Genomic DNA, 25,704 nt, shown 5'->3' with positions numbered 1-25,704 from the left:
TTTCAGAAAGTTCTTAAAAGTCATGTCCCTTATTTTGCAGGGCCATTTGAAATTCTGAAAATACCTCACAAAATGGCTGCCTTAACAAATGTGGTCAATAATTAGTACCCATATATCAGAATGCAACTAAAATGCTTGTTGACACAGTCAAATGTTGACAATATCTGAAAGGACATCCAGGATGAGACCAGTCTCACCTCAGGGGAGGTGTTCTACAGGGTGGGTGTTGCGGCAGAAGACGCTGGTCTCTTGAGTCCTGCCAGGTGTATCTATGTAGCGAACAGGAGCGGCAACATACCCAACCTGATGGGATGGGCAGATGTAATCAAGAAGAAGTGGTTCCTCAAATAACCCAGGTTACTACTACTATCATTACCACCATTAGGGCAAGGATGTCTATAACCTAAATTATTATTAGCATAAAATATGCAAGAATTTATAATCTTAGAATCATTTAAATATGAACAATTAAACAAAAATATGACTTTTAAAGCAAAAATATAACTTTACAATTTTTCTGAAAATAGCACTCAATTTTTAAAAATCTAAAAATACTAAAATTCTCATGTCTGTTTGTAACCTTTAATTGAGTGGCATAGTATCTTATAAGGTAAAGTACCTCAAAGGGCTAACTTACAAGAATGCATCCAAAATTTGGGACCTATGATTCCTGTGGGATGAAATCAATGGGGAAGCCAGCAAAAAGTGTAAACTTAGTTGTGATTTCCCTGACAGCTTCTCACAAGCAATCTTTGCTTGCGGGAAGCTTTGCAAGCATGTCAGCAATGGGAAGCCAGCAGGGAACTTCGGTAAATCTCCCCACCCATACAGTCTCATCACCCCCTTTGCATTCATGCCATGCTGACTACTCACACCCCCTAAGGCATCCCAAGCTACACCTTTGCATACCCTTTCCAACCTGTGCTGAACTCCCACATCTCCTCCTTGACCCCCTTGCCACCTCTCTCACAACCCAAGACACTTCTGTACCTTTTCCCTAATCCAAGTGGCACTTCTTATGCACTGTCAAACACCCTTCCTGATATGCGCCACACCCATGTGCACGCTCTCCAACCCCCAATGGCATTCCCATGCACCCTTCCTGATTCAAATGGTACCTTTACAGATCTGTCCTGACTCCTGGCCCCTACTGACCTGAACCACACCTCTCATGCACTCTTGCCACCTTTTCTAATACTTGCATCCTTTTGCACCCTTCCAGACCCATGTGGCACCTATATCTTTTTAATTAAGTCAGCGGGGAGGCTGACAGGATGTATAAACTCAATGTGGTGGTAAGGAAGAGGAGGGAAGGAAACCTTGTGCTTCTTGCAAGCTTCCCACATGGAAATTCAATGGGGAAGCCCACAAAAAATCGGAGGTTTGCGCCTACTCCTATTACTTTTTGATAAACTCTGATCATTCTGTTGTTCTGTTTAAGTAAAGATATATTTCCAATACGATGATGTAATGGGTCATAGGTTGCCTAGTCTCTCTCTCTCTCTCTCTCTCTCTCTCTCTCTCTCTCTCTCTCTCTCTTTCTCTCTCTCTCTCTCTCTCTCTCTCTCTCTCTCTCTCTCTCTCTGTGTAATATAGTATAATAGTATATTATACAAATTGTCCATTGGGTTTTCATGGCAAAGATACTGGAGTGGGTTACGACAGAGAACGAGGTGGCTGGATGGAGTCACTGAAGAAGTAGGCATGAGCTTAAATGGACTCCAGAGGATGGTAAAGGACAGGAAAGCCTGGAGGAACATTGTCCATGGGGTTGTGATGGTCCGACACAACTTCGCAACTAACAACAACAATACAAATTGTCTGTTATTTCTTTTTTCTTTTCTTTTTTTTAATTTTTATTGATTAAAAAGTACAAACAAACATATATACAACAGTACAACATACACAACAAATAAACATAAATCAAGTCTTGTGACTTCTTTTCCAAGTTTGTCACATCGGTAAACTATATTTATATTCCTGTCTCTATATCTATATATTTACATGCAAAATAGTATCTTAAACTCCATGTTTAATTAATTATATTTCTTAATTGGTACCCAATTTTTGTCTATGTATTTTGACCACTCTTTTGTGTGTCTATTTTTATTTTCCTTTCTTTTTCTCCAACCAGTTATACCATTTCTGCCATACTAAATAATAATCGGTTTCTTCCTTTTCCTGTATTTCTTTTGTAAATTTGTCCATTTCTAAACTTTCCATAATTTTAGCGATTATTTTATCTTCTGTTGGTATGTCCTCATGTTTCCTGTTCTGGGCAAAGACTATCCTTGCTGCCGTTAGTATGTGGATAATTAAATATTTTATTTCTTTTTCGTAATGACTTGTGATTATTCCTAATAAGAAAATTTCTGGCTTCATTTCTAATTTCTGGTTTGTGATTTCTTCTATTTGTATCCTAATTGCCTGCCAAAACTGTTTTGTCTTCTGACAAGACCACCACATATGGTAATACGTTACTTTTTGCAATTTGCACTTCCAACAAATTGGGGAGGTATCCGGAAACATTTTTGCTAGGCACGCAGGGGGGAGATGCCACCTATAGAACATTTTATATATGTTCTCTTTGTAGGGTATAGACATTGTTAGTTTATAATTTCTGTTCCATAGTTTTTCCCATTTTTCCAATTCAATGTTATATCCAAAATTTTTCACCCAAATTATCATATTTTCTTTGACCACTTCTTCTTCTAATTTATATCTTAATAAATAATTATAGGTTTTGGTTATCAATTTATCTGTTCCTTGTAAAATTTTGTCTAATTCATATGGCTCTTTTTGGAATCCAAATTGCACCAGGTCTGTCTTGTATCTGGATTCTATCTGTAAATATGGCCACCAATCAATGTCTATACCCTGTTCTTTCAGTCCTTGTCTCGATCTTAACTCTCCTTTGCTGTTCAAGAGATCTTTATAAATTTTCATTTTATCCATATCTATGGCATTGGGATAGATCTGCTCCTCCATGGTCGATAGCCATTCTGGAATTTTGTCATAGTGTACTTTTTTAATCTCTTGCCACATTTTAAGCAATGCTTCTCTAATAATATGTTGTTGAAAGTATCTATGGTGTTTGTCTCTCCCCTCTCACAAAAATGTGTGCCAACTTCTTTGCAAATCAAAACCTTCTAATGTTAATATTCTTTTATTTTTGAGCTTTATCCAATCTCTTATCCAAATCAATGATGTCGCTTTATAATACATTTTCTAATCTGGTAGTCCTAATCCTCCTTTCTCTCGTGTGTCTTGAAGATGTCTTATTTTAATTCTTGCCTTCTTCCCCTGCCAAATGTAGTTTGCAATCATTTTATTAAAATCTTTGAAAAAATCTTTTCCTGGCCTTATCGGGATGACTTGGAGCAAATATAGTATTCTGTGTAATACGTTCATTTTGATAGATGCAATCTTTCCTAGGAATGATAGTTCTAAGTTGCTCCATGTTTCTAAATCCTTTTTTATCTGTTTTGTCAATTTATCGTAATTATCTTCTTTGAGTGATGATCCCTTATTGGTGAGCCAGATTCCTAAGTATTTTACCTTTTTTACCATTTGTATTCCTAATTTATCTTCTAATTCTTTTTCCTGTAGCTTTGTAAGATTCTTCGTTAATGCCTTTGTTTTTGTTTATTAATTTTAAGTCCAGCCACTCTTCCATACTCTTCTATTTTTGCTAGCAATTTGGTTCCTGTTAATGCTGGTTGTTCTAGGATGAAAACCACATCGTCAGAGAAGGCTTGAAGTTTGTACTCCTCTTTTTTGATTTTCAATCCTTTTATTTCTTTATCTTTCCTGATTTCATTTAATAACGTTTCTAACAATATTATAAACAATAAGGGGGATAAGGGACATCCCTATCTCACTCCTTTTGATATTTCAAATTGTTCTGTCATATCACCATTTAGCATTATCTTTGCGTTTTGAGAGGAGTAGATCTTCCTTATCATATTTAAACATTTATCGCTGAATTTCATGTTTTCCAATTGTAATATAAAAAATTTCCAATTTAAATTATCAAAAGCCTTCTGCGCGTCCAAGAAAATTAATGCCAATTGTTTATCCGAATTTTTTTCATAATATTCTAAAACATCAATTATTAGTCTCATATTATTTTTTATTTGTCTTCTTGGAATGAAGCCATTCTGGTCTGGGTGGATATATTCGTTAATAATTCTTTTCAGTCTCTATGTGATAATCAGCGTGAATAATTTATAATCTACGTTTAGAAGTGATATTGGCCTGTAGTTTTTGATTTGTGTGAGATCTGCTTCTTCTTTTGGAATGAGTGTGATGATGGTTTCAGCCCACGATTTGGGGATTGTGGCTTCTAAAAGTGCGTCATTAAAAACTTGAAGTAGAATTTGATCTATTGGTTGTTGGCATGTTTTGTAAAATTCTGTTGGTATACCATCCGGTCCTGGGGTTTTATTGCTCTTTTGTTTTTTCCTTGCCTCTATTAGCTCGGTCATGGTAATTGGTTTATTCAGTAACTCTCTGTGTCTCTTCTAGTTCTTGAATGTTTGTTTTACTTAAATATTCTTTGATATCTTCTTCCCGGATCTTTTCTTGTTTATATAAGTTCTGGAAGTAATTTTTTACTATTCGTTTTTTATCTTCGTTTCTATAGTACGTTTCCCCTACCTCATCTTGCAGTTGATATATTGTTCTCTTTTCTTTGCCGTGTATGCGATTGTTAGGCCTCTTATATAGGCTTTGGCTGTGTCCCACAGGTTTTGGAGTGAAGTTTGCTCTTTTGTATTTATCTGGAAAAATGTAGTCATTTCTTTCGCAATCATTTGTGAATAATCTTTATCTTTTATTATTTCTTTGTTCATCATCCATCTTTTCTGTTTTTGATAGCCTTTCCATATTACTGTTATTGGACTGTGATCTGCCCAGGTGTTTAGGGATATTTCAATTTCCTTTATGTCTTTTCTAAGTTCTGTAGCCATCCAGGCCATATCTATTCTGGATAACAATTGATGTGGGCTAGAATAGAATGTGTACTGTTTTTTTTCTTTATTCACCTCTCTCCATACATCTTGTAATTGTAGTTCATGTGCCATATTTTTGAATATGTCTGGGAGTGTTTTTTTCCTAGTTTTGTTCTTTTTATTACTCTGATAGTGTTTTTTCGTGTCTGTAATCACATTAAAATCCCCTATAATACACATATTCTCATATTCCAAATTTTTAATCATATTGTGTATTTTTTTGAAAAATTCATTTTGGTTTCTGTTTGATGCATGTATCGATATTAATAATATTGTTTTTGATTCTGTTTATATCTCTATCATCAAAACCCTTCCATCTTCATCTGTATATATTTGTTTTGTTTTCAAATGTTTCTTAATGTATACTGCGATTCCTCTCTTTTTTTGTTTTGCTAGTGAGGTGTATAGTGTTCCTAGTCTTTGATTCTCTAGTAATTTCTGATGGTCTTTCTTGATGTGAACTTCCTGCAAGTTTATTATATCCATCTCTAATTTTTATAGTTTTGTAAATATGTGGGCTCTTTTGGTTGGTGCATTTAGTCCATTTATGTTAATTGAGGACATTTTTAATTCCCATTCCATTCTTATTTCTTATCTATTCGTTGTCCTTAGTCTTCTTGTGTTTCTTGTTATTATTTGTGTTTTTTCCCTCGCTCCCTCTCTTTCCATTCTTTCTCTTTCCCATCTTCTCTTCTTGCTCTCTTTCCATTTCTTCTGTACGATGTTCCTCCTGGCTCTTGTTCTCTGGTTCTTCTCTGCTTTCCTGTTCCTCTTCTAATACAAAATGCTGATCAAAAAATTCTTGGGCTTTTTCCAAACTATTGATCTTATATTTCTTTTCTTGCCAGGTAATCAATACATCTTCTGGTATCAGCCAGCGGAACATTATTTTATATTTGTTTAGCTGTGATGTTAGGAAATTATAATTTTTTCTTTGTTCCCTTATTCTTCTTGTAACCTGCTTGAGCGCTATTATCTCCTTACCCTTATATAAAATTGCCTCTTCTCTCATCTTCTTTTTATTGCAAAAGTTTTACAATTACATTTTCACCCCATTTTCCCCCCCCTCAACCCGCCCCAAACTCCCCAACCTCACCCTCCCTAACCCCCCCTAACCCTTCCTTCCCCCCGGACTTCCACAGAATATGCTCACATCAAAAAAGACCCCCCTTTATATAAAACTTGAACCCTTCCATCCCCCATATAATTTTTCATCTTGACAAAGTTAAAATGTTTCTATCTTAATATAACATTTTCAATTAAAAGCTATTTGATACTTCCTGGTTTGATATTTGTTCTGCACATAATCTGATGATGTGGACAGGATTTTGGGGAGACTTAGTGCGGCCACATGTTTACTGGACCCGTGTCCCTCCTGGTTGGTACTGGCCTCCCGGGAGGTTACACGAGGCTAGCTCCAGGGTGTTATCAATGCTTCATTGAGTGAGGGTCACTTCCCCGCCGCCTTGAAAGAAGCGGTGGTGAGGCCTCTCCTCAAGAAGCCGTCCCTGGATCTGGCAATATTGGCCAACTATCGTCCTGTCTCCAACCTTCGCTTCCTGGCGAAGGTTGTTGAGAGTGTGGTCGCGCGACAGTTTCCACAATTCCTGGAGGAAACATCCTATCTAGATCCGTTCCAGTCGGGTTTCAGGCCTGGAAACAGCACGGAAACGGCATTGGTCGCGTTGGTTGATGATCTCTGGAGGGCTCGGGACAGGGGTTGTTCCTCTGTTCTGGTCCTGTTAGACCTCTCAGCAGCTTTTGATACCATCGACCATGGTATCATGCTGCACCGGTTGGAAGAGTTGGGGATGGGGGGCACCGTATTACGGTGGTTCTCCTCCTTTCTCTCCGACCGGTCGCAGTTCGTGTTGGCAGCGGGGCAGAGGTCGACCTCAAGGCCTCTTATATGTGGAGTGCCTCAGGGGTCGGTCCTCTCGCCCCTCCTGTTAAACATTTATGTGAAGCCGCTGGGCGAGATCATCCGTGGCTTTGGGGTGAGATACCACCAGTACACTGATGACACCCAGCTGTACATCTCCACCCCAGGCCACCCCAACGATGCCCTTGAAGTGATGTCCCAGTGCCTGGAGGCTGTGCGGATCTGGATGGGGAGGAACAGGCTCAGGCTCAACCCTTCCAAGACTGAGTGGCTGTGGCTCCCGGCATCCCGATATAGTCAGTTGACTCCATCACTGACTATTGGGGGCGAGTCGTTGGCCCCCACTGAGAGGGCTCGCAATCTGGGAGTCCTCCTGGATAGGCAGCTGTCCTTGGAGGAACATCTGACGGCTGTAACCAGGGGGACCTTTTGTCAGGTTCGCCTGATCCGCCAGTTGCGGCCCTTTCTTGATCGGGATTCGTTGTGCACAGTCACTCATGCCCTCGTCACCTCTCGCCTTGACTACTGCAACGCTCTCTACATGGGGCTCCCCTTGAGGAGCACCCGGAGGCTCCAACTGGTCCAGAATGCAGCAGTGCGGGTAGTGATGGGAGCAGCATGGCACTCCCATGTAACACCGCTCCTGCATGAGCTGCACTGGCTCCCAGTGGTCTTCCGGGTGCGCTTCAAGGTGTTGGTTATCACCTTTAAAGCGCTCCATGGCATAGGGCCTAGCTATCTTCGAGACCACCTGCTGCCACCGACGATCTCCCATCGACCCGTGCGCTCCCACAGAGAGGGCCTCCTCGGGGTGCCATCAGCCAAACAGTGCAGGCTGGTGACCCCCAGGGGGAGGGCCTTCTCTGTGGGGGCACCTAACCTCTGGAATCAATTGCCTCCAGAGATAAGGAGAATCCAAGACCTCAGTGCCTTCCGCCGTGCCCTTAAAACCTTCCTTTTCCAGCAAGCCGGGCTGGCCTAATTTTTTAAGTGTTTTTAAGTGTTTTGTTTATTGTTTTTAATTAACGGGGCCAAATTTATATATGTATATTTTAACTGTATTTTAATATTTGTACTTGATGTTTTTACTTGGCTGTTCACTGCCCTGAGTCCTCAGGGAGAAGGGCGGTATACAAATTCAAAATAAAATAAATAAAATAAAATAAAAAATAATCTATCCACTTTTTCCATTCCCATTCATAAGTCTCTTGTGAACAATCTTTTAGATATGCTGAAATCTTCGCCATCTCTGCAAAACTGGCCATCTTCAAAGTCCATTCCTCGATAGTGGGCAAAGCTTCATTTTTCCAGTATTTACCTATCAATAATCTCGCTGCTGTTATCATATACAATATCAACTTTGTTTCACCCAATGTAAAACCCTTAACTATACCCAATAAAAACAATTGTGGAGAAAATTGAATTTTTTTCTTCAAAACATTCTGCATAACCCACCAAATTTTTATACAAAAAGCCTTAACTTTCTTACAAGTCCACCAAACATGATAATATGTAGCATCTAAACAATCACATCTCCAACATTTTGGCTGAACATTAGGGTACATACACGACAATTTTTTAGGATCTAAATGCCATCTATAAAACATTTTATAGAAATTTTCCCTCAAATTCTGCGACTGTGTGAATTTAACGTTCTGAACCCAAATTTTTTCCCATGTTTCCAACATCACTGGTTCTGCAAAATTTTGTGCCCACTTAATCATACAATCTTTAACCAATTCAGTTTCTGAATCCCTTTCTAACAAAACATTATAAAGCCTTTTAATATGCATTGGACCTTTCTCTTTTATATGTCTAACCGATTCTTCCTCATGCAACATAATATCAGTTTTTTGGTCCTCTTTCCATCTCAGTTGAAGTTGATTGTACTGTAACCAAGTTAAATTAATCCCTTCATCCAACAGTGTCTCTAATGTCTTCAACTGCCATCTGCCCGCATCTGTAAAAAGAACCTCTTTATATAACCCCCCCCGAGTGACATTATATTTGTATTCCACATAATATGACCAAGATCCAGCCATAGCGGTATTTTGTAATCCCATTTGAGTCGGTGCTTCTTCCAAACCCTCATCAAAGAGTCTCTAAGTATATGGCTTTTAAATATTTTATCCACTTTGTTCTCATAAAATAAGTAGGCATGCCATCCAAATTCAAGATCAAAACTTTCTATATTCAATATTCCAGTCTTTTTCCTTCCAAACCAGTCGCTTGCTTGTGTCAAAGCTGCTGCTTCATAATATAACTGTAGGTTTGGAAGTTTAAGACCTCCCCTTTCTGGAACATCTTGCATAATTTTCAATTTCACTTTCTCGTTCCAGACAAACTTATTCACTCCACTTTGCCACTCTTTCAATTGTTTATCACTTTTAAGCACCAGAATCATTTGAAACAAGAAAAGAAATCTTGGCAAAATATTCATCTTAACTGCTGCTATTCTTCCAAATAAAGACAGCTGCAGTTTTTTCCAAGTCTCCATATCTTTCTGCACATCTCGCCACAACGCTTCATAATTATTTTGAAACAGTTTCATATTTGATTCTGCAACCTGGACTCCTAGATATTTAACCTTTGATACAATCTCAAAACCTGCCCTCCTTTCCAGTTCGTGTTTACGATCTTGTGTCATATTTTTAACTATCATCTTAGTTTTTTTCTGGTTCAGTCTAAAACCTGATACTATACCATAGTCTTGTATAATGTCTTTCATCTGGATTATTGATTCCATTGGTTGTGTTAGGGTAACAACCAGATCATCTGCAAATGCCTTTATTCTATAGTCCTCTTGCCTTATCACTATACCTTTCAAGATAATAGAGTCCCGTATCGTATTTAACAAGACTTCTAGTGTTAAAATAAATAACAATGGGGATAACGGACAACCTTGTCTTGTTCCTTTTTCAATATTAAAATCTGTTGTCAAACTTCCATTAATAATAATCGGTGCCTTTTGCTCTTGGTAAATCGCTGAGACCGCCTGTATAAATTGATCCCCAAAGTCCATCTTTCTTAAAGTCTTTAATAGAAAATTCCAGTCCACCCTATCAAAGGCCTTCTCCGCATCCAGAAAAACCAGCACTGCAGAGATCTGTTTATTCTTCTCAAGATATTCCAATAAATCTATTACTTGCCTTACATTGTCCTTCATATATCTGCCTTCTATAAATCCTGCTTGATCATCATGAATCACCTCTTGGATTACTGGCATCAACCTGTTGGCTAATACTTTTGCGTAAATTTTATAATCATTATTCAGAAGAGATATTGGTCTATAATTCTCCGGTTTTTTGGGACCTGCTTGCTCTTTTGGTATCAAAGAAATATAAGCTGTTTTCCATGATGGGGGTATTTTACCCCCTTGTTGTATGTTGCAAAATAGATCTCTAAGTTGTTCCACCATCTCTGCTTGCAAAATTTTATAATACACTGCAGTCAGACCATCCGTTCCAGGAGCTTTGGCTGTTTTAGTTGTTTGATTGCTGCTATTATCTCCTCCTCTGTTATAGGATAATTCATTCTTTCCTTTTGTTGATTAGTAATTTTTGTGACTCTTTTATTATCTAAATATTTTTCTATAAGTCCATTCTGCATATCATCTTTAGCATATAATTTGGTATAATAATTAATTTTTGTTGAAGGAGTTCTTTCCCTCCAATATCAATACTATCAATAGTCCGTATACTCTGCTTCTTCCTTAATGTATAGGCCAACCATCTGCCCGGTTTATTGGCATTACAAAATGTATTATGCTTTGCATATTGTAAATTTGTTGCAACTTGTTCCGCCATAAGCATTTGGAATTGATCTTTCAAAAGTTTTATAGCTCCACGTATTCTTTCATCTGTTGGATTTTTAATAAGTAGCTGTTCTTTATTCTTTATTTCTGCTTCCAATTCAGATCTTTTCTGTTGTCGATTCAGTCTATGTTAGAATTCATATGAATGAGTACCCCTCTCATATATGCTTTACTCGCATCCCACACAATTTCAATCGGGGTACCCTTATTCAAATTTATTTCAAAAAATTCTTTCAGCTGCTTTTTAAGTTCTATTATATTTTTTTCATATCTGAACAAGTTTTCATTTAATCTCCATGATCGTCTCTCAATCTTACCCATCTCAATTTCTATCCATACTGGGCTATGGTCGGTCAAAGTTCTTAGGAAAATCTTTTTGTTTTAACAAGTAGATCATCTGATAACAAAATAAAATCAATCCTAGAGAAGGATCTATGTCTGTCAGAAAAAAAAGTATAGTCCAATTCTTTTGGGTTATGTATTCTCCAGATATCTTTTAATTCCAAATCTTCTTTCATGTCAAAAAAAGTCTGTGGTAATCTAATCCTTGATTTCGCCAAACTCTTTTTATCTAATTTGGAATCAATTACTCCATTCCAATCTCCCATAATTAGAATAGATCTATAATCCCATTGCAGTATTTTAGTGTGTAAAGTTTTATAAAAATGGTCCTGTTGTTCGTTAGGAGCGTAAATTCCAATCAGAAGAATTTGGCCATTTACTGTATACAGTTCAATTGCTATAAACCTGCCATCTTCATCTGCTTCTATAATTTTAGCTGTCAGTCTTTTATTTACATAAATGACCACACCATTCTTTTTTTCCAAAGTTGAAGCTATAAAATGTGTTCCTAATTTTGAATTTATCAAGTATTTTTGATCTTGAGTTCTAATATGAGTTTCTTGTAAACAAATTATATCATTATTAAATTGTCTCAAATATGTAAATAGCTTCTTCCTTTTCTGTGGTGAATTCAACCCATTCACATTCCAAGATAAACACTTAATTGTCATCTTCATCTTTTTGAAGCGACGAGCACAATAGCCAAAGATCTTCCGAAATCTTCGGTTTTGCTCCCCCCATGGCTTCACCTCCTTGTGTGGTACTCTTAGCTCCCTTTTTGTATTGTCTTTCCTGTTGTTGCTTTTCTTTAAGTTGCTTAGATTTTGCACGAGTTATACGCTGGTCTTTGACTTCATCCATCCGAGCTGGGTCCAAAATTGAAGAAGATTCTAACAGGTGCTCCTCCAGAAAACCTCCTGTAGCACCCTGCGTTTCCACTGGCTCCACCTGCTTAAACTGTTCTTCCATCTCTTGCTGAGGTTGCTTCTTATCACTCTCCTTAATCTCCAACACTGTGGATGTACGTGGAGATGGTGATCTCTCTTTAAGAACGGTAGAGTAAAAATATTCCGCCTTCTCAACAGTGTTCAACCGATGTCTTTCTCCATTGTATTTCAGAATTATACCAGTTGGGGCGTCCCACCGAAATGGTACTTGTTGCTTTTTCAGTTCATTCACTAGGAAACCAAAGTCTTTTCTATCTTTTAACATTTTAGGTGGTAGTTCTTTATAAACTCCAATTTGAGCTCCCTCCACTTGCACGGAGGAAAGAAAAGATTTTTGCAAGATATCATTTCTTATTGTTCTATCTGTAAAATATATCACCACATCTCTAGGCAATTGTCTTTGTCTGGCCACCCAGGAATTCACTCTGTAAATTTTGTCTATTTTGTAAAAAACCTCTTCAGGATTAATTTTTAATAACACAGCCAAAGCATCAGCACAGATCTGTCTCAAGTCCTGTCTGTCATTCTCTTTAATACCTCTGAGCCTTATAGCAAATTCCATGGCCCTGAATTGCATCATTGTAATTTCGTTTTCAACTCTCTGCATTATATCATCAACATCAGAAATTTTATAGTCAGTATCCTTAATTTTAACATTGACTTCTGATTTAAATTCTTCCAATTTGGAATCCACTTTAATAATAATTTCTGACAGGCCAGACACCACATTCGATATTTTTTTAGTCACCTTGCCATAATCCTGCTTCACCACATTTTTAATTTCATTAATTTCCTGCATAATTTCCTGTTGAGATTTTTGAAATTTATCATCTATTTCCTGTTGAGATTTTTGAAATTTATCATCCAGAGCCTGAGTAATAAATTCTTTTAAACTTTCAAAATCAAAGTCTTTTTTCTGACTCTGTTGAGCAGGAGGAAGCTGCTGTTCATGTTTGTGTGTGGGGGATCCCCCCCCCGCTGCCTTTCCTTCCTGCTTCTTTGAAGCCATCCTGTCACGTAGATTAGATTTTCTGAAAAAGGAGGTCCTTTTTCCTTTTCCACTACCACAAAGTCCTCTAAAAAAATCCCCCAGGTTTAATCAAATTGGGGATAGAAACTAGACTGAACCAAGCTCAGATTTTAAAAAAGAATTTTTTTCCTCTTCTCCTATTCCTCCTTGTTACAGGCAGCGCAACTTTGTAGCAGATTAAAGTAACTTCACAAATCCACTCTCACTCTCAGCTTGTTAACTCTGCAGCTGGGCGCCATTTTTTTTTCAAACCACTTTCACTCATTCGTACTTTTTCTTAAGTCAAAAAGTCACCAAAACAATAATACTTGCGATTTCCAGATTTGAGGGTTCAAATTGATATTTCTGCTATTTGTTGAGGTTGGTTTCATTCAATTTAAATGTTTGCTGCAGCCGGCTTGCTCTGCGGAAGGCAGAGTCATCCCACGCCGTCCGGAGTCTCAGCAACTTGAAAGGGAGCCGCGCCTGTTTCCCCCCCAGTAGCGATTTTCTGGGGGCTCACAGGGGCTCAACCTGTACCTTGCCTACTCTGCTCCTGCAATCCTACAGATTTCGGAGTTTTCAAGCCGCTTCTCGATCTCGAAGCGGCTCTACAGGCGGCGGGGCTGGCAGTCCTTAAAAAGGGACCGTCTTTCACCGGAGGCAAGCAAACCGGAAGTCCTCTTCTCTCATCTTCTTATAAACATCTTCTCTTATAGTTTTTTTGGTAAATCTGATATGTACCTCCTTAGGTAATTTATGTCTGCGGGCATAATTTGTATGGACTCTATAGACTTTGTCCATGTCTCTTCGGATGTCTTCTTTGTCTCTCTGGGTTGCTTCTGCTAATATTCCTGCCATTAATTCTCCTAAGTCTTCATCTTTGGTTTCCACTATGTTCTGGAACCTGAGGTAGAAAGACGCTTTCTCCATCTCTAAATACGTAATTGACTCTTCCAATTCTCAATTAATTGACACTTAGTTTTGTTCCATCATTTCCATTCTCTTATCCGTTTGTTCCATTTTTACCTCCATCTTTTGGATCCTTTGCTCATTTTTCACAATATTCTGCTGTATTTTTTCAATCTTATCATCCATTTTCTTGATGTTATCTTTTATTTCTCCCACATCGGTCTTCAAATCTTCATGATTCCTTCTTGTTTCTTCGTGATTGTTTGCGATGGACTCTTGTGTTTTATTAATTCCTTCTTGTATCATTGCTAACACCGATTGAGTGTTTTGTATGTTAAAGGTGGAAGTTGTCTTTTCTTTCTCTGCCCCTAACATAGTGTCAATTGAACTTTGCTGTGCAGGGGGTGTTAAAAGTGTTGTCTGATTTGATGTTATTTTCTTGTTTATCTTAGTAATCGATGATGAACCTGTGGTTGTCATTTTTACTCTTTGTTTTACTCTTTCCCAAAATCTCATACACTTATTTACTTTTGAGATCTTTATATTTATGTATCTATATTAATACTTAACTTATATATTATGCAGATCTTAAGATGGTAACCAATAGGAGTAATATTGTAACTTTATCTGTATTAATACTCTTGTCTCCTTAATGGGTAAATTTCTTTAGTGTATACTTTTACTTCTCTATCACACAGTCAATATTTCTGTATAACTTTCCATATACTTATTCACACTTTTAAAGATTTTCTAAATTTCAACTTTTCAATATCCTTATATAAGGGGGAGGAAAATGGGGGGGGGATTGAGGGAAAAAATTAGGGTTTCAGCAGTTCATCAGTTTGTTCTTACTATAGTTAATTACTATACTTGATTTACTTAACATAGTATATATAGTCAAACTAAGATAATAAATATATAATTCTAGACATTGCTTAATGTCTTAAGATAAATACTTAATACTTAAGATAAATAACTAGATAGATAGGTAGATCACTGAATAGATATAGATATAGTACTAAGCAATAATTAATATATGTAGCAATAAAGCTGATATGTCTCAATTATTAATTAATAATTAATGGGTGACAATCCAAATTCCCACAATTAAATCTTCTTAATAGTTGATAAATGACTCTATTCAAATTAAAGAACTATATATATACTTCGTTACTTATTGTTCGTTATCCCAAACAATTAATGTAATTGCTTTGTTATTCTTAAATTCACATTTTTTACAGTTAATTGCTTTGTAGAGCAAACATTTACCTAATTACAGATGCTCTCAATATTTATTTATTTATTTATTATTTATTTATTATTCGTATTTCTATGCTGCCCAACTCTCCGAGGATTCTGGGCGGCTTACAACAAAGACAGTATGAACAATATACAATAAGAGACGTTAAAAACCCATACACACCGCTCATGGCTGAATCTCACAAGATCGCAATGGTGAGATCAACGGCCCCAAGCCTGCTGGAAAAGCCAGGTTTTCACCATTTTCCAGAAGGCCAGTAGGGTGGGAGCGGTCCTGGCCTCAGGAGGTAGCTGATTCCAGAGAGCCGGGGCAGCCACAGAGAAGGCCCTCCCCCGTGGACCCGCCAGGTGACATTGTTTAGCTGATGGGAACCGGAGGAGGTCAACTCTGTGAGATCGTTGGGAGCTATGCGGTAGAAGAGCCTGTAATACAGTGGACTAATGCACTGTTATTAACATCTGCTGCTTGCAATTACTGCAAGTTCAAATCTCACCAGGCTCAAGGTTGATTTAGCCTTCCATCCTTTCAAAGGTAGGTGAAATGAGGACCCAGATTGTGGGGGCAATAAGATGACTTTCTATAAATATACAAAAGTATAAAGGCTATTGCTTAACACATTGTAAGCTGCCCTGAGTCTCCGGAGAAGGGCGGCATATAAATTAAAGGAAAAAAAAAAAGACAGTCTCGAAGATAGCCTGGCCATATAGGGCTTTAAAGGTAATAACCAACACCTTGAATTGTGACTGGAGACCCATCGGAAGCCAGTGTAGCTCACAGAGGATTGGTGTAATGTGGGAGTACCTAGGTGCACCCACGACTGCTCGAGCGGCTGCATTCTGGACCAACTGTAGTCTCCGAACACTTTTCAGGAGTAGCCCCATGTAGACCGTGTTGCAATAATCCAACCGTGAGGTGACAAGGGGATGAGTGACTGTAAGAAGGGCCTCACGATCCAGATAGGGTCGCAAATGGTGTACCAGGCGAACCTGTATAAAGGTCCCCTTAGCCACAGCTGCCAGGTGTTGCTCTAATCTCAGCTGTGGGTCAAGGAGGACACCCAAATTGCGAACACATTCTGAGGAGGGCAATTTCTCCCCCCCCCAGGGCTAAAGATAGACAATCGACATGGTGGATGTGGGAGGCAATACCCACATCCACTTGGTCTTGTTTGGGTTAAGCCTGAGGCTGTTTACTCCCATCCAGACTCTCACAGCCTCCAGGTACTGGCACATCACATCCACTGCTTCACTGAAATGATGCGGGGTGGAGATATACAGCTGGGTATCATCGGCATACTGCTGATATCCCACCCCGTATCGTCGGATGATCTCCCCCAGCGGTTTCATGTAGATGTTAAATAGAAGGGGAGAGAGGACCGAGCCCTGAGGCACCCCACAAACGAGGGGCCTAGGGGTCGACTTCTGTCCTCCTATTAACACCGATTGTGAACGACCAGAGAGATAGGAGGAGAACCACCATAACACGGTGCCTCCCATTCCCAACTCCCTTAGTCGGCCTAGTAGGACACCAAGGTCGATGGTGTCAAAAACTGCTGAGAGGTCAAGTAGCACCACGATAGAGGAATGACCCCATCACGGGCTCGCCAGAGATTGTCCATCAGCACGACCAAAGCAGTTTCCGTGCTGTAGCCAGGTCTGAAGCTAGATTGAAAAGGGTCCAGATAATCTGTTTCATCCAATGTCCATAGGAGCTGATGTGCCACCACTTTCTCTACAACCTTCCCCACAAAGGGTAAGTTGGAGACTGGATGAAAGTTCTTTAATTCTGCTGGGTCCAAGGAAGGCTTCTTAAGGAGGGGCCTTACAACTGCTTCCTTTAAAGGTTGTGGAAAAGTCCCCTCCCTTAAGGAGGCATTAACTAAAGTCAGGAGCCAGCCTCGTGTCACCTCCCTGCTGGCCGAAACTAGCCAGGAGGGGCACGGGTCCAACAAACAAGTGGAGGAACTCATCGCACCCACAGCCTTGTCGACTTCCTCAGGAGTCACAGGCTCAAACTCATCCCACACAATATGACTAAGACCTGCCCTGGTCACCTCGGTCGGAATTGCCCAATCAGAGTCCAAGTCCATCCGAAACTGAGCGACTTTAGCCGACAGACTACACAAATTCCTCAGCTCTACCCTATAAGGGCTCCTCCGCTCCCTCTACATTAAGGAGAGAGCGAGTCACCCTAAACAGTGCGGCTGGGCAAGAATCAGTGGATGCAATATGTGCGGAAAAATGCGAACATTTTGCCGACCGTATTGCCACTAGAAAAGTCCTAATAAAGGCTCTTAAGAGTGTTCGGTCAGATTCAGATTTACTGGTCCTCCAGCCCCGCTCTAGACATCTCTTCTGGCACTTCATCTCCCAGAGCTCCTCGGTAAACCAGGGAGCTTTTCTGGATCCACTGCTCTTGAGAGGTCACAAAGGCACAATCCGGTCCAGTGCCCCAGATGCCGCTTTATTTCAGGCAACAACCAGGGTCTCTGCCGGGCTGTGGACGAGGGAGTCAGGTATCCCCCCAAACTCCTTCTGGAAACCTACAGGGTTCATTAGGTACCTGGGGCAGAATCATTTAATCTGTTTAACATATTAATCTTAATATGAAGATATTATCAATCTTCATTAGTATAAGTTTAATCACATACATATTCAAACCTACACAATATCCCCACAGCCAGATTACTCTTTAAAGCTTACAACTGTCATTCAGAGCATTTATATTAGCCTAAATTTATATTATTCACTACTCTCTTCTAACCAACTCAATCACTTGTGCTCAAGAAAGAAATAGACTGTATTTAAAATAGGTCATTATGATGAAGGGAAAATGCCTTATCATCATGGAGTGAGTATTTTCCACCTCAGAGCATGATGAGTTTAAGGCTGAAAGAAGAAAGGAAAAGGAAGGCTGAGACCAAGGAAACTGCTCAGGACTCTTTATTTATTTTTGGAGTATAAGATGCACATTAGTTTTTGGGGAGGAAAACAAGAAAAAAAAATCTGCCTCTATCTACCAGCATTCATCGGTATTCATCTGGCTAGCATCCTTGCAGCAAACAGCAAACAGCCTAGTCAGCTTCAGCACATTATCACAGCCTGATTTAGCATGAACAGCTGATCGGTGGTTGGATCGGCCTCCCAGAATACCGCCAATCAGCTGTTCCAGGCTGTGGGGATCGCCAGAGCCCATCACTGCCTCCGCATGTCACATTTTTGGCCTCCGTGCATTGTGTTTTTGGCCTTCGCATGCCCCGTTTTAGACCCATTCCAGGCTGCAGGGATTGCCACACCACATCATCCCTGATCTCCGCCTCCGTGCGTTGCGTTTTCAGCCTCCGTGCGTTTTTGGCCTCTGTGCATCTCATTTTCGGCCTGTTCCAGGTGGCGTAGATTCCCTGGAACTGGCTGAAAATGTGACACATGGAGACAAAAACGGGGCATGGAGAGGCCAAAAACGCAACACACAGAGGCTGAAAACGCAACACACGGAGGCCAAAAATGGAATGCGCAGATGTGGCAATCGGCGGCGATGTGCTGTGGCAATCCTCGCAGCCTGGAACAGGTCTAAAACGGGGCATGTGGAGGACACAAATGCGACACGCAGAGGCCGAAAGTGGCCAAAGGGTGGGGGTTGGTGAGTGGGCGGGGCTTCAGGAACATTTGGGGTATAAGACGTACCACAATTTTCACCCACTTTTAAGGGGAGGAGTGCATCTTATATTCCGAAAAATATGGTAGCTTTAAACAGACCAGGGCTTGAAGTAGTTCAGCTCCCTCATGGAGAACTAGTGGTTCTCTCAAAACAGGAATATCAGCTGAAATGCAAAAGAGATAGTTCCTATTAGCAAAGGAAAAATTTTCCCAGCTGAGGCCACTGTTCTAACTTGCCCAGTGGGGAGAAGTAGATTGTTGCTGCAATACACCTTATTTGTTTAGTTGGACATTACTATTTAATAACTTGAAAGACTGAAGCTTCAACGGTCCAGTGCTTGCTCTCTGAAATTTAACTCTTTGTTTACTCCACTTATCTTTTCATAAAGAGATTACTGTCATCATTACAAAAGAGAAAGGTAACCACAGTTTAGTTTCTCTATGTTACTATTTTTCAATTTTAGTGAAGGCTCTTAGTAATGTCCTGCTTTAGGTACAAAGCCAACTAGGTGATTTTGGACCACGCACTCTCAGCCCTAGGAAGAAGGCAATCTTGACAGGGTCTACAACAGGGTTGTCAAACTCATGGCCCGCGGGCCAAATGCATCACGTGCTAGCCATGCCCCTGATTGCTTTAGTGAAGGGGAAAAAAGTCCTGATACATCACGTGACACCGCCGTGATAACGCAGGTTTGACATCCCTGGTCTAGAACATAGAATTGGTTGGAAGGGAACTTGCTCAAGCAGGTGTTTGTATGCCATTCTGGACAAATGGTTGTCCAATGTCTTCTTGTAAACCTCCAGTGATTGTGCAAGATTGTGCAATTTCTGGGCAAGCTGTTCCAATTATTGTTATGTCAGGAAATTTCTTCTTAGTTCTAGATTGGCTCTCTCTTTAATGATCTTCCACCCATTCTTCATTTATTTATTTGATTTCTATCTCAGTATTTATCTATTCCATCTCAGTAAATGATTCTGGGCAGCTCACAACTCAGAAACATATTACAATTAAAATCTTTTTAAAAATTTAAAACAATAAAAACAGTAAAAATCATTAAAACACTAAAAACATTAAAATATCTAATTACAATACATACAAAACAAGACACCTGGTCTATTAAAATATAGCCAGGAGGTTATATATCCTTGGCACATATAGTGTCCCAGGCTTGGGAGTATACCTATTCTTGTCCTGCCCTCAGGTGATTTGGAGAATAGGTCAACTCCCTCTTCTCTGTGACAGCCCTTCAAGTTCTGGAAGACTGCTATCATGTCATGTGCACAGCTTTTCCTGATCCACTAATTTAATCACTTTGTCAAGGAAGGGAATAGATGGGGAATTTATCAAACCTGCAGATGATATTAAGCTGGCAGGAATAGCCAACACCCTAGATCTGTGATGGCGAACCTATGGCACGCGTGCCACCGGTGTCATGTGGAGCCATGTTGCCTGCCACGCGCGGCATCGGCCATTCCTCTTCTGGGTTAGCACCTGAAGCTCAGATCATCAGACTAGCTGGCCAGTGCACATGCATGCACCAGAAACTGAAAGTACGTTTCCCGGCACGCACATGCCCACTGGGCAGCTCCTCTTACAATGCGTGCGAGGCTGAACTGTTGGCTGCTCTCTTATTGATCTCCTGCTGCTTGCCTGGACTACCCGGCCCAAGCCCAGCTGCTCTGCTCCTTGCCCGCTTGACTGCTGTCACCTTCCTAATTTTTGGTAAATTGCAAGTGGGCTGCTGCGATGGGGGGAGGCCTGGGGAGTGGCAGGGTGCCGCCCAGGATCGAGGTGGGCTGCTTGGGGTGGGGGGTAGGCCTGGCTGGACGCATACTAGCCACCCAAAGAAGGCCTACTGGTGACATCGGGGTCTGCGGCAAAGCTCCGATTTTGCTGAATGCCTCGTTTTTACCATGGTAAGGGGACGGGCTGCAGTGCACAAACTTCAGCAGTTCTTGTGTTGCCACCTGCACCACTTCCTTGGAGCTGGTCTGGAAAGGAAAAAATGCAGCCAAATTAGGCAGCCCATCCAGATCCCTCCAAATGGGTCTCTGTATGGTAGTCTCCCCACTGAAAAGCTTTCCTGCTTCTCATCTGCACCGGCTCCAAGCAAGTGGTGTAGGGGGTGGCGCAAGAACTGAAGTTTGTACACTGCTTGCTTTGAAGTGGTCTGGAAAGGAAAAAAACTGCAGCTGAATTAGGCGGAACACTCCCCACCCAGATCCCTCCAAATGAGTCTCCCTTCAGTAGCCTCCCTGCTGAACTACGCAACCCAAGTGATTGCCCACCCAAATGGAACCCGCTCTTCCGAGCACCTGCTCTTTCCTCCAGTGAATGAGCTCGGGGCATGAAAAGCACTTCCCGCTTCTCCTCTATTTGCATGCTGTTACTGGCTCTGCACCCCTCCCCAAGACCAACAAGATGCCGCTATCCGAGGCCACCAGGCTACCTCGTGGATCCCGATGCCTATATGTAGAGGCTCAGTGGCAAAAGAAGCTGGCTCCCCTCCTGCTATTGACTTATCTAGTTGGCAGAAAGCGATGGGTTTTTCAGCTTTCTTACATTAATCCCCAACTTCTCTACTATGGTTGGGCTGATCAAACAACGGGTGCACCCTGAGTCCACTAGAGTGGAGATATTTATCTCCCTGTCCTAGTTTGGGATAAATAGTCTTAAGGGGAGAGTAAGCGGTTTAATTGGTTTGCTTACCAGTGGTTCATCTTCTGGATCGCTTCCGGATGAGTGTGATTCCTCCTGCTGAGATGCCAGGGTTTCCTCCCCAAAGCGGGGGGGGGGGGAGATGGAAATTCTATGGTCTCCCTGCTGCTCAGGGCAGTCTCCTTCCCACGCCAGCCTGGTTTTGCAGGGTTCTCCCCCGGTGGGTGGTTCCGGGCGAGTGTTTGCGAACGACACTCTGAAGCTCGGTGCCCCACTTTTCCACACTTGAAACAGGCTTAGGATTTCGGAGAGAATGTGGTTTGTAGTTTGAGGGGCTCTTGCTTCCATTGGGGTGAGGATTTCTTCCATGCTCGCCCCGCTCGGTATTGGTTTCTGGCCATATCGATCTCAGCTTCTTCGGTGGTGATGTACCACTCATGTAGGTGATGCGGTGCACCTCGGGCCACACAGGCATTGTATAGATCATCACTCAGCCTGTCCTTAAACAACTCACCAAAATATCTTCCGGCCAGTTCACACGACACATAAGGTCCCGGAATTCTTCATTATTCTCTGCTACTGGCCGTCGCCCCTGCCTCACCACCTTAATGCGGTTGCGTGCTTTGCGATCTGCTAGTGGGTCCTCAAACCGTCGTCGCAGAGCCATCATGAAACAGTCAAAATCCCACAGTTCTGGTGCGTTGGCGTTATGCAGGGTTACCATCCATCTGGCAGCAGCACCCTCTAGGGCTAGGGTCACAACTCCCACTCAGGATCCCTGGGTTTGGAAATCACGCCCATATCTTGCATGTAGGTGAACACGTGTGCCACAAAGAATCCTAATTGCTGCGGATTCCCATCAAACTTCACCCCAAGGGAGGGAGTTTCTCTTTCCAGTTGCAGGACTCGGGGCCGGTTGGGAATGGGCACCGGTGTGCGTGCTGCCTGGGGGGGAGGGTTTGCTGGGTCTTCTCCCGCTGCTGCTGTGCTATCTGCTCAATAGGCAGGCTCCAGAAGGGAGGTGCCTCCTGTGGCATCATCTGCAATTGTTGCCCTTTCAGCACTCTTTGGTTGTTGTTCTGGCTCCCCTCGGATGTTGAGATTTTCCAAAGTTTCCATCACCAATTGGGTTATATGCCTCTTCAGATAATACTCCCTCAGTGGTGCTTTGGTTAGTCCCCCTGGTCAGCAAGCCCTTCTAGGTTTTTGTTTTTGTTTAATTTGATTTATATGCTGCCCTTCTCCAGAGACTCAGGGCGGCTTACAATGCGTTAAGCAATAGCCTTCATACTTTTGTATATTTATACAAAGTCAGCTTATTGCCCCCACAAACTGGGTCCTCATTTAACCTACCTTAGAAAGGATGGAAGGCTGAGTCAACCTTGAGCCTGGTGAGATTCGAATTTACAGTAATTGCAGACAACTGGTGTTAATCACAATGCTTTTAGTCTGCTGAGCCACCAGGCCCTAGTGGCTCCAGGTTCCACCCTGGTTTTTGGTTGCCACGGCTGAGGGTGACTCCTCTGGTTCTCTCATTCCAGCTATCTTTCTTCCCGATGCCAATTGACCAGCGGGGCTATTCAGGATTCTCCAGGGTTACCTCATCCTCTCCAATGGGGCGTATGAAACAGGCATCCGACTGGGTGGTGGTTGATGTCTCCCCCCCCAATTTGGCTTCTCTCAGTTCTCTGCTTCTTTGGGAACCTGCAGAGGTGAAGACATTAGGTGGTCTTCACCTTCAGATATGGTTTGCAAGGTCCCCTCAGGTCACCTTCAGATATGGTTTGCAAGGTCCCCTCAGTAGAGCAAAGATTGCTTCTCTGGGTTAACCATTTTGCAGATCTTGCTTTCTGTAATGATTGCCTCTCCTTCCAACTTAAGAAAGTAAAAACTCTTGAAAAGTGGTCATTTAAAAGGAACCTTTTATTAAGCAGAAGTGATAGCAACCCAGTTAAAGCAAGATCTGAATACCCGTAGGCAAGACAAGTAGGATTAAAGCAGTAGAGACCCCTCCCTTTAAGTCAGAATGCAGATTTTAGCCAATACACAAGTGTGAAGATGTTTTCTTTACTAGTTTCCTTGAGAGCACGAACAAATATGTATTCACACCGTTATCCGTTAAAGTGAAACAACCCAATGGCTATCATAAACATTCCTCCACGTTAAGAGGATCTCAGGGCTCTTTGGCGCCAGGATATAGGTTGTAAAATATCTGTTGACACAGGCAATGCTATTAAATCGAATCCAAGCCTCCCCCTTCTCCCAATTGATTGGCAGTATAACTCTTAGGGATCTGACACTGGGATTGGTGACTACTGAAATTTAAGTATTCAACAGTGGTCTCAGAAATCTTTGAGAACCTGCAGAGGTGAAGACATTAGGTGGCCATCATTACTTTACAGGTAGTTCTCAATTTACAACAGTTCGTTTAGTGACCATTCAAAGTTAGAAGAGCACTGAAAATCCCCATGATCATGTTATCAAAATTCAGATACTTTGTACCTGGTTCATATTCATTTTGAAATGTTCCAGGGTCATGTTGCAATTTTTGCAACTTTCTGACAAGCAGAGTCAATTGGGAAATCAGATTCACTTAACAACTGGGTTACTAACTTAACAACTGCAATGCTTCACCTAACAATTATGGCAAGAAAAATCATAAAATGGGGCAAAACTCACTTAACCATAATAATTTCTAGATATTTTAAGTGTAGAGAATTCAAGTGTTGAGAATGACCCATTTCATCTTTTTCTGCACTAGGTACCACTATTTGATTTCTTTTCCTTTTATTCAAATAACAACAAAAAACCCAATACAGTTCAGTATGAATTGGCTTTCCAGTCCTTCCTTGATGCACTTTTTTTACATTGGTTATCTAGTTTAAATGCCAAAGAAAAATCAATGATATATTTTTTCAGACCTTTGGAGGATCACACTGTCAATCATTCACATTGCTCAAAGCTATTTGTTTAAAGCAAAATTAACAGGTGTGAATTAAGTTTTAGCTTAAAAATGGAGCTTTAATTCCAGAAGTCCATTCTTTAAATTTGGACTTCTGGAATTAAAAGGCTCTGGATTAAATGGTACTCCAGACAAAAGATGGAGAAGAGTATCTTGCTTTTAGACATGATAATAGCTGTCTAGAAAGGTGAGTTATGAGCTATTTTTACATCATCAGAAATTTAATTTCTTACCTGGTAAAAATGTTCAAAGACAAGGAGTACAAGGAGCAAATAAAAGACCTTCATGTTGGGGTTGGTTCTGGACCAAATCTTACTTGTAGGACAGAAACCAGCTCTCAGCCTTCCTTGTGGCTCCTTGAAAAGCAACACACCCCCCCTCACATGCTCCAACACCTGAGGAGGCAGGGAGGGCTACAGGTGTCCTGGTTGATCCCAAGGGGGTCTGGGAGTGTGTGTGAATTCATCCCACAGCCCTCTCCATCCCCTCCTCTGTGAAATTGCTTTCTCCCACTCGCTGATGGTCAGCAAATTCAAAAGGAACCCCAGCTGAAAATCACTGCTGTAAATTGGTTGATTCGGAGGATTTCTTTAGTGTTAACTAATAGTATTAGCTATTTTTGTTACAGGGATAGATTTGTATTGGATGCCTCATTTTTTTAAATTTTTTTTGTTTTTGTAGTCTCCAAGCCTTGAATACCCAAAAATGAGTACAGCAAAAAAAAACAAACAAAAGCAGATAGTGGAAGATCATTCCAAGAGGCCTTGACAGAGTCATTTGGAGTGATTGTACGCAGTGGGAAACATTATGTACTTTGTGTAATGAAAGTGTTGTGTGTCGCACATCAAGTGTCAGACGACACTTTGACACCAACCACAAAAGTGTTACTGAACTTGGTGCAAGTGAAAGAAAAGAGTTTATTGCAAGGAAAGTGAGGAACTATCATTCCCAGTCTCTTAGTTTTTCCAACTACCTGTCCAGAACAAATCATCTGACAACTGCCAGTTTTCAAGTTTCACTGTGCCTAGCAAAATATGGCAAGCCCTTCTCTGATGGGGATATTATTAAAACAGCCATTTTGTCTGTGAGTAATTCCCTTTTTCACGATTTCCCAAACAGGGATAAAATTATGCAACGCATCTCTGAGGTGCCACTTAGTAGAAATACTGTTAAAGATTGAGTCCAGCGCATGGCAAGTGATGTTGGTCAGCAGCTCACCACTGACTTACAAAAGGCAGCCTATTACTC

The 25,704-nt window shown here is 41.0% G+C and overlaps 1 protein-coding gene across 1 annotated transcript in view; it reads right to left on the bottom strand.

Moving 5' to 3' along the window:
• Positions 1–25,704, bottom strand: part of LOC148116651 (arf-GAP with GTPase, ANK repeat and PH domain-containing protein 1-like) — a 1,231,127-nt gene that overhangs the window by 1,087,280 nt on the left and 118,143 nt on the right. Inside the window, 3 exon segments of the mRNA XM_087887143.1 lie at positions 17,154–17,343; positions 20,693–20,827; positions 23,095–23,198. Of these exon segments, the coding sequence (XP_087743269.1) occupies positions 17,154–17,343; positions 20,693–20,827; positions 23,095–23,198 (429 nt within the window).

The sequence above is a fragment of the Pantherophis guttatus genome, chromosome 1 (assembly GCF_059756535.1).
Source record: "Pantherophis guttatus breed Tessera chromosome 1, ASM5975653v1, whole genome shotgun sequence".
Taxonomy (NCBI): Eukaryota; Metazoa; Chordata; class Lepidosauria; order Squamata; family Colubridae; genus Pantherophis; species Pantherophis guttatus.
Note: the sequence above shows the minus strand (reverse complement) of the source record. Positions and strands in the feature narration are given on the sequence as shown.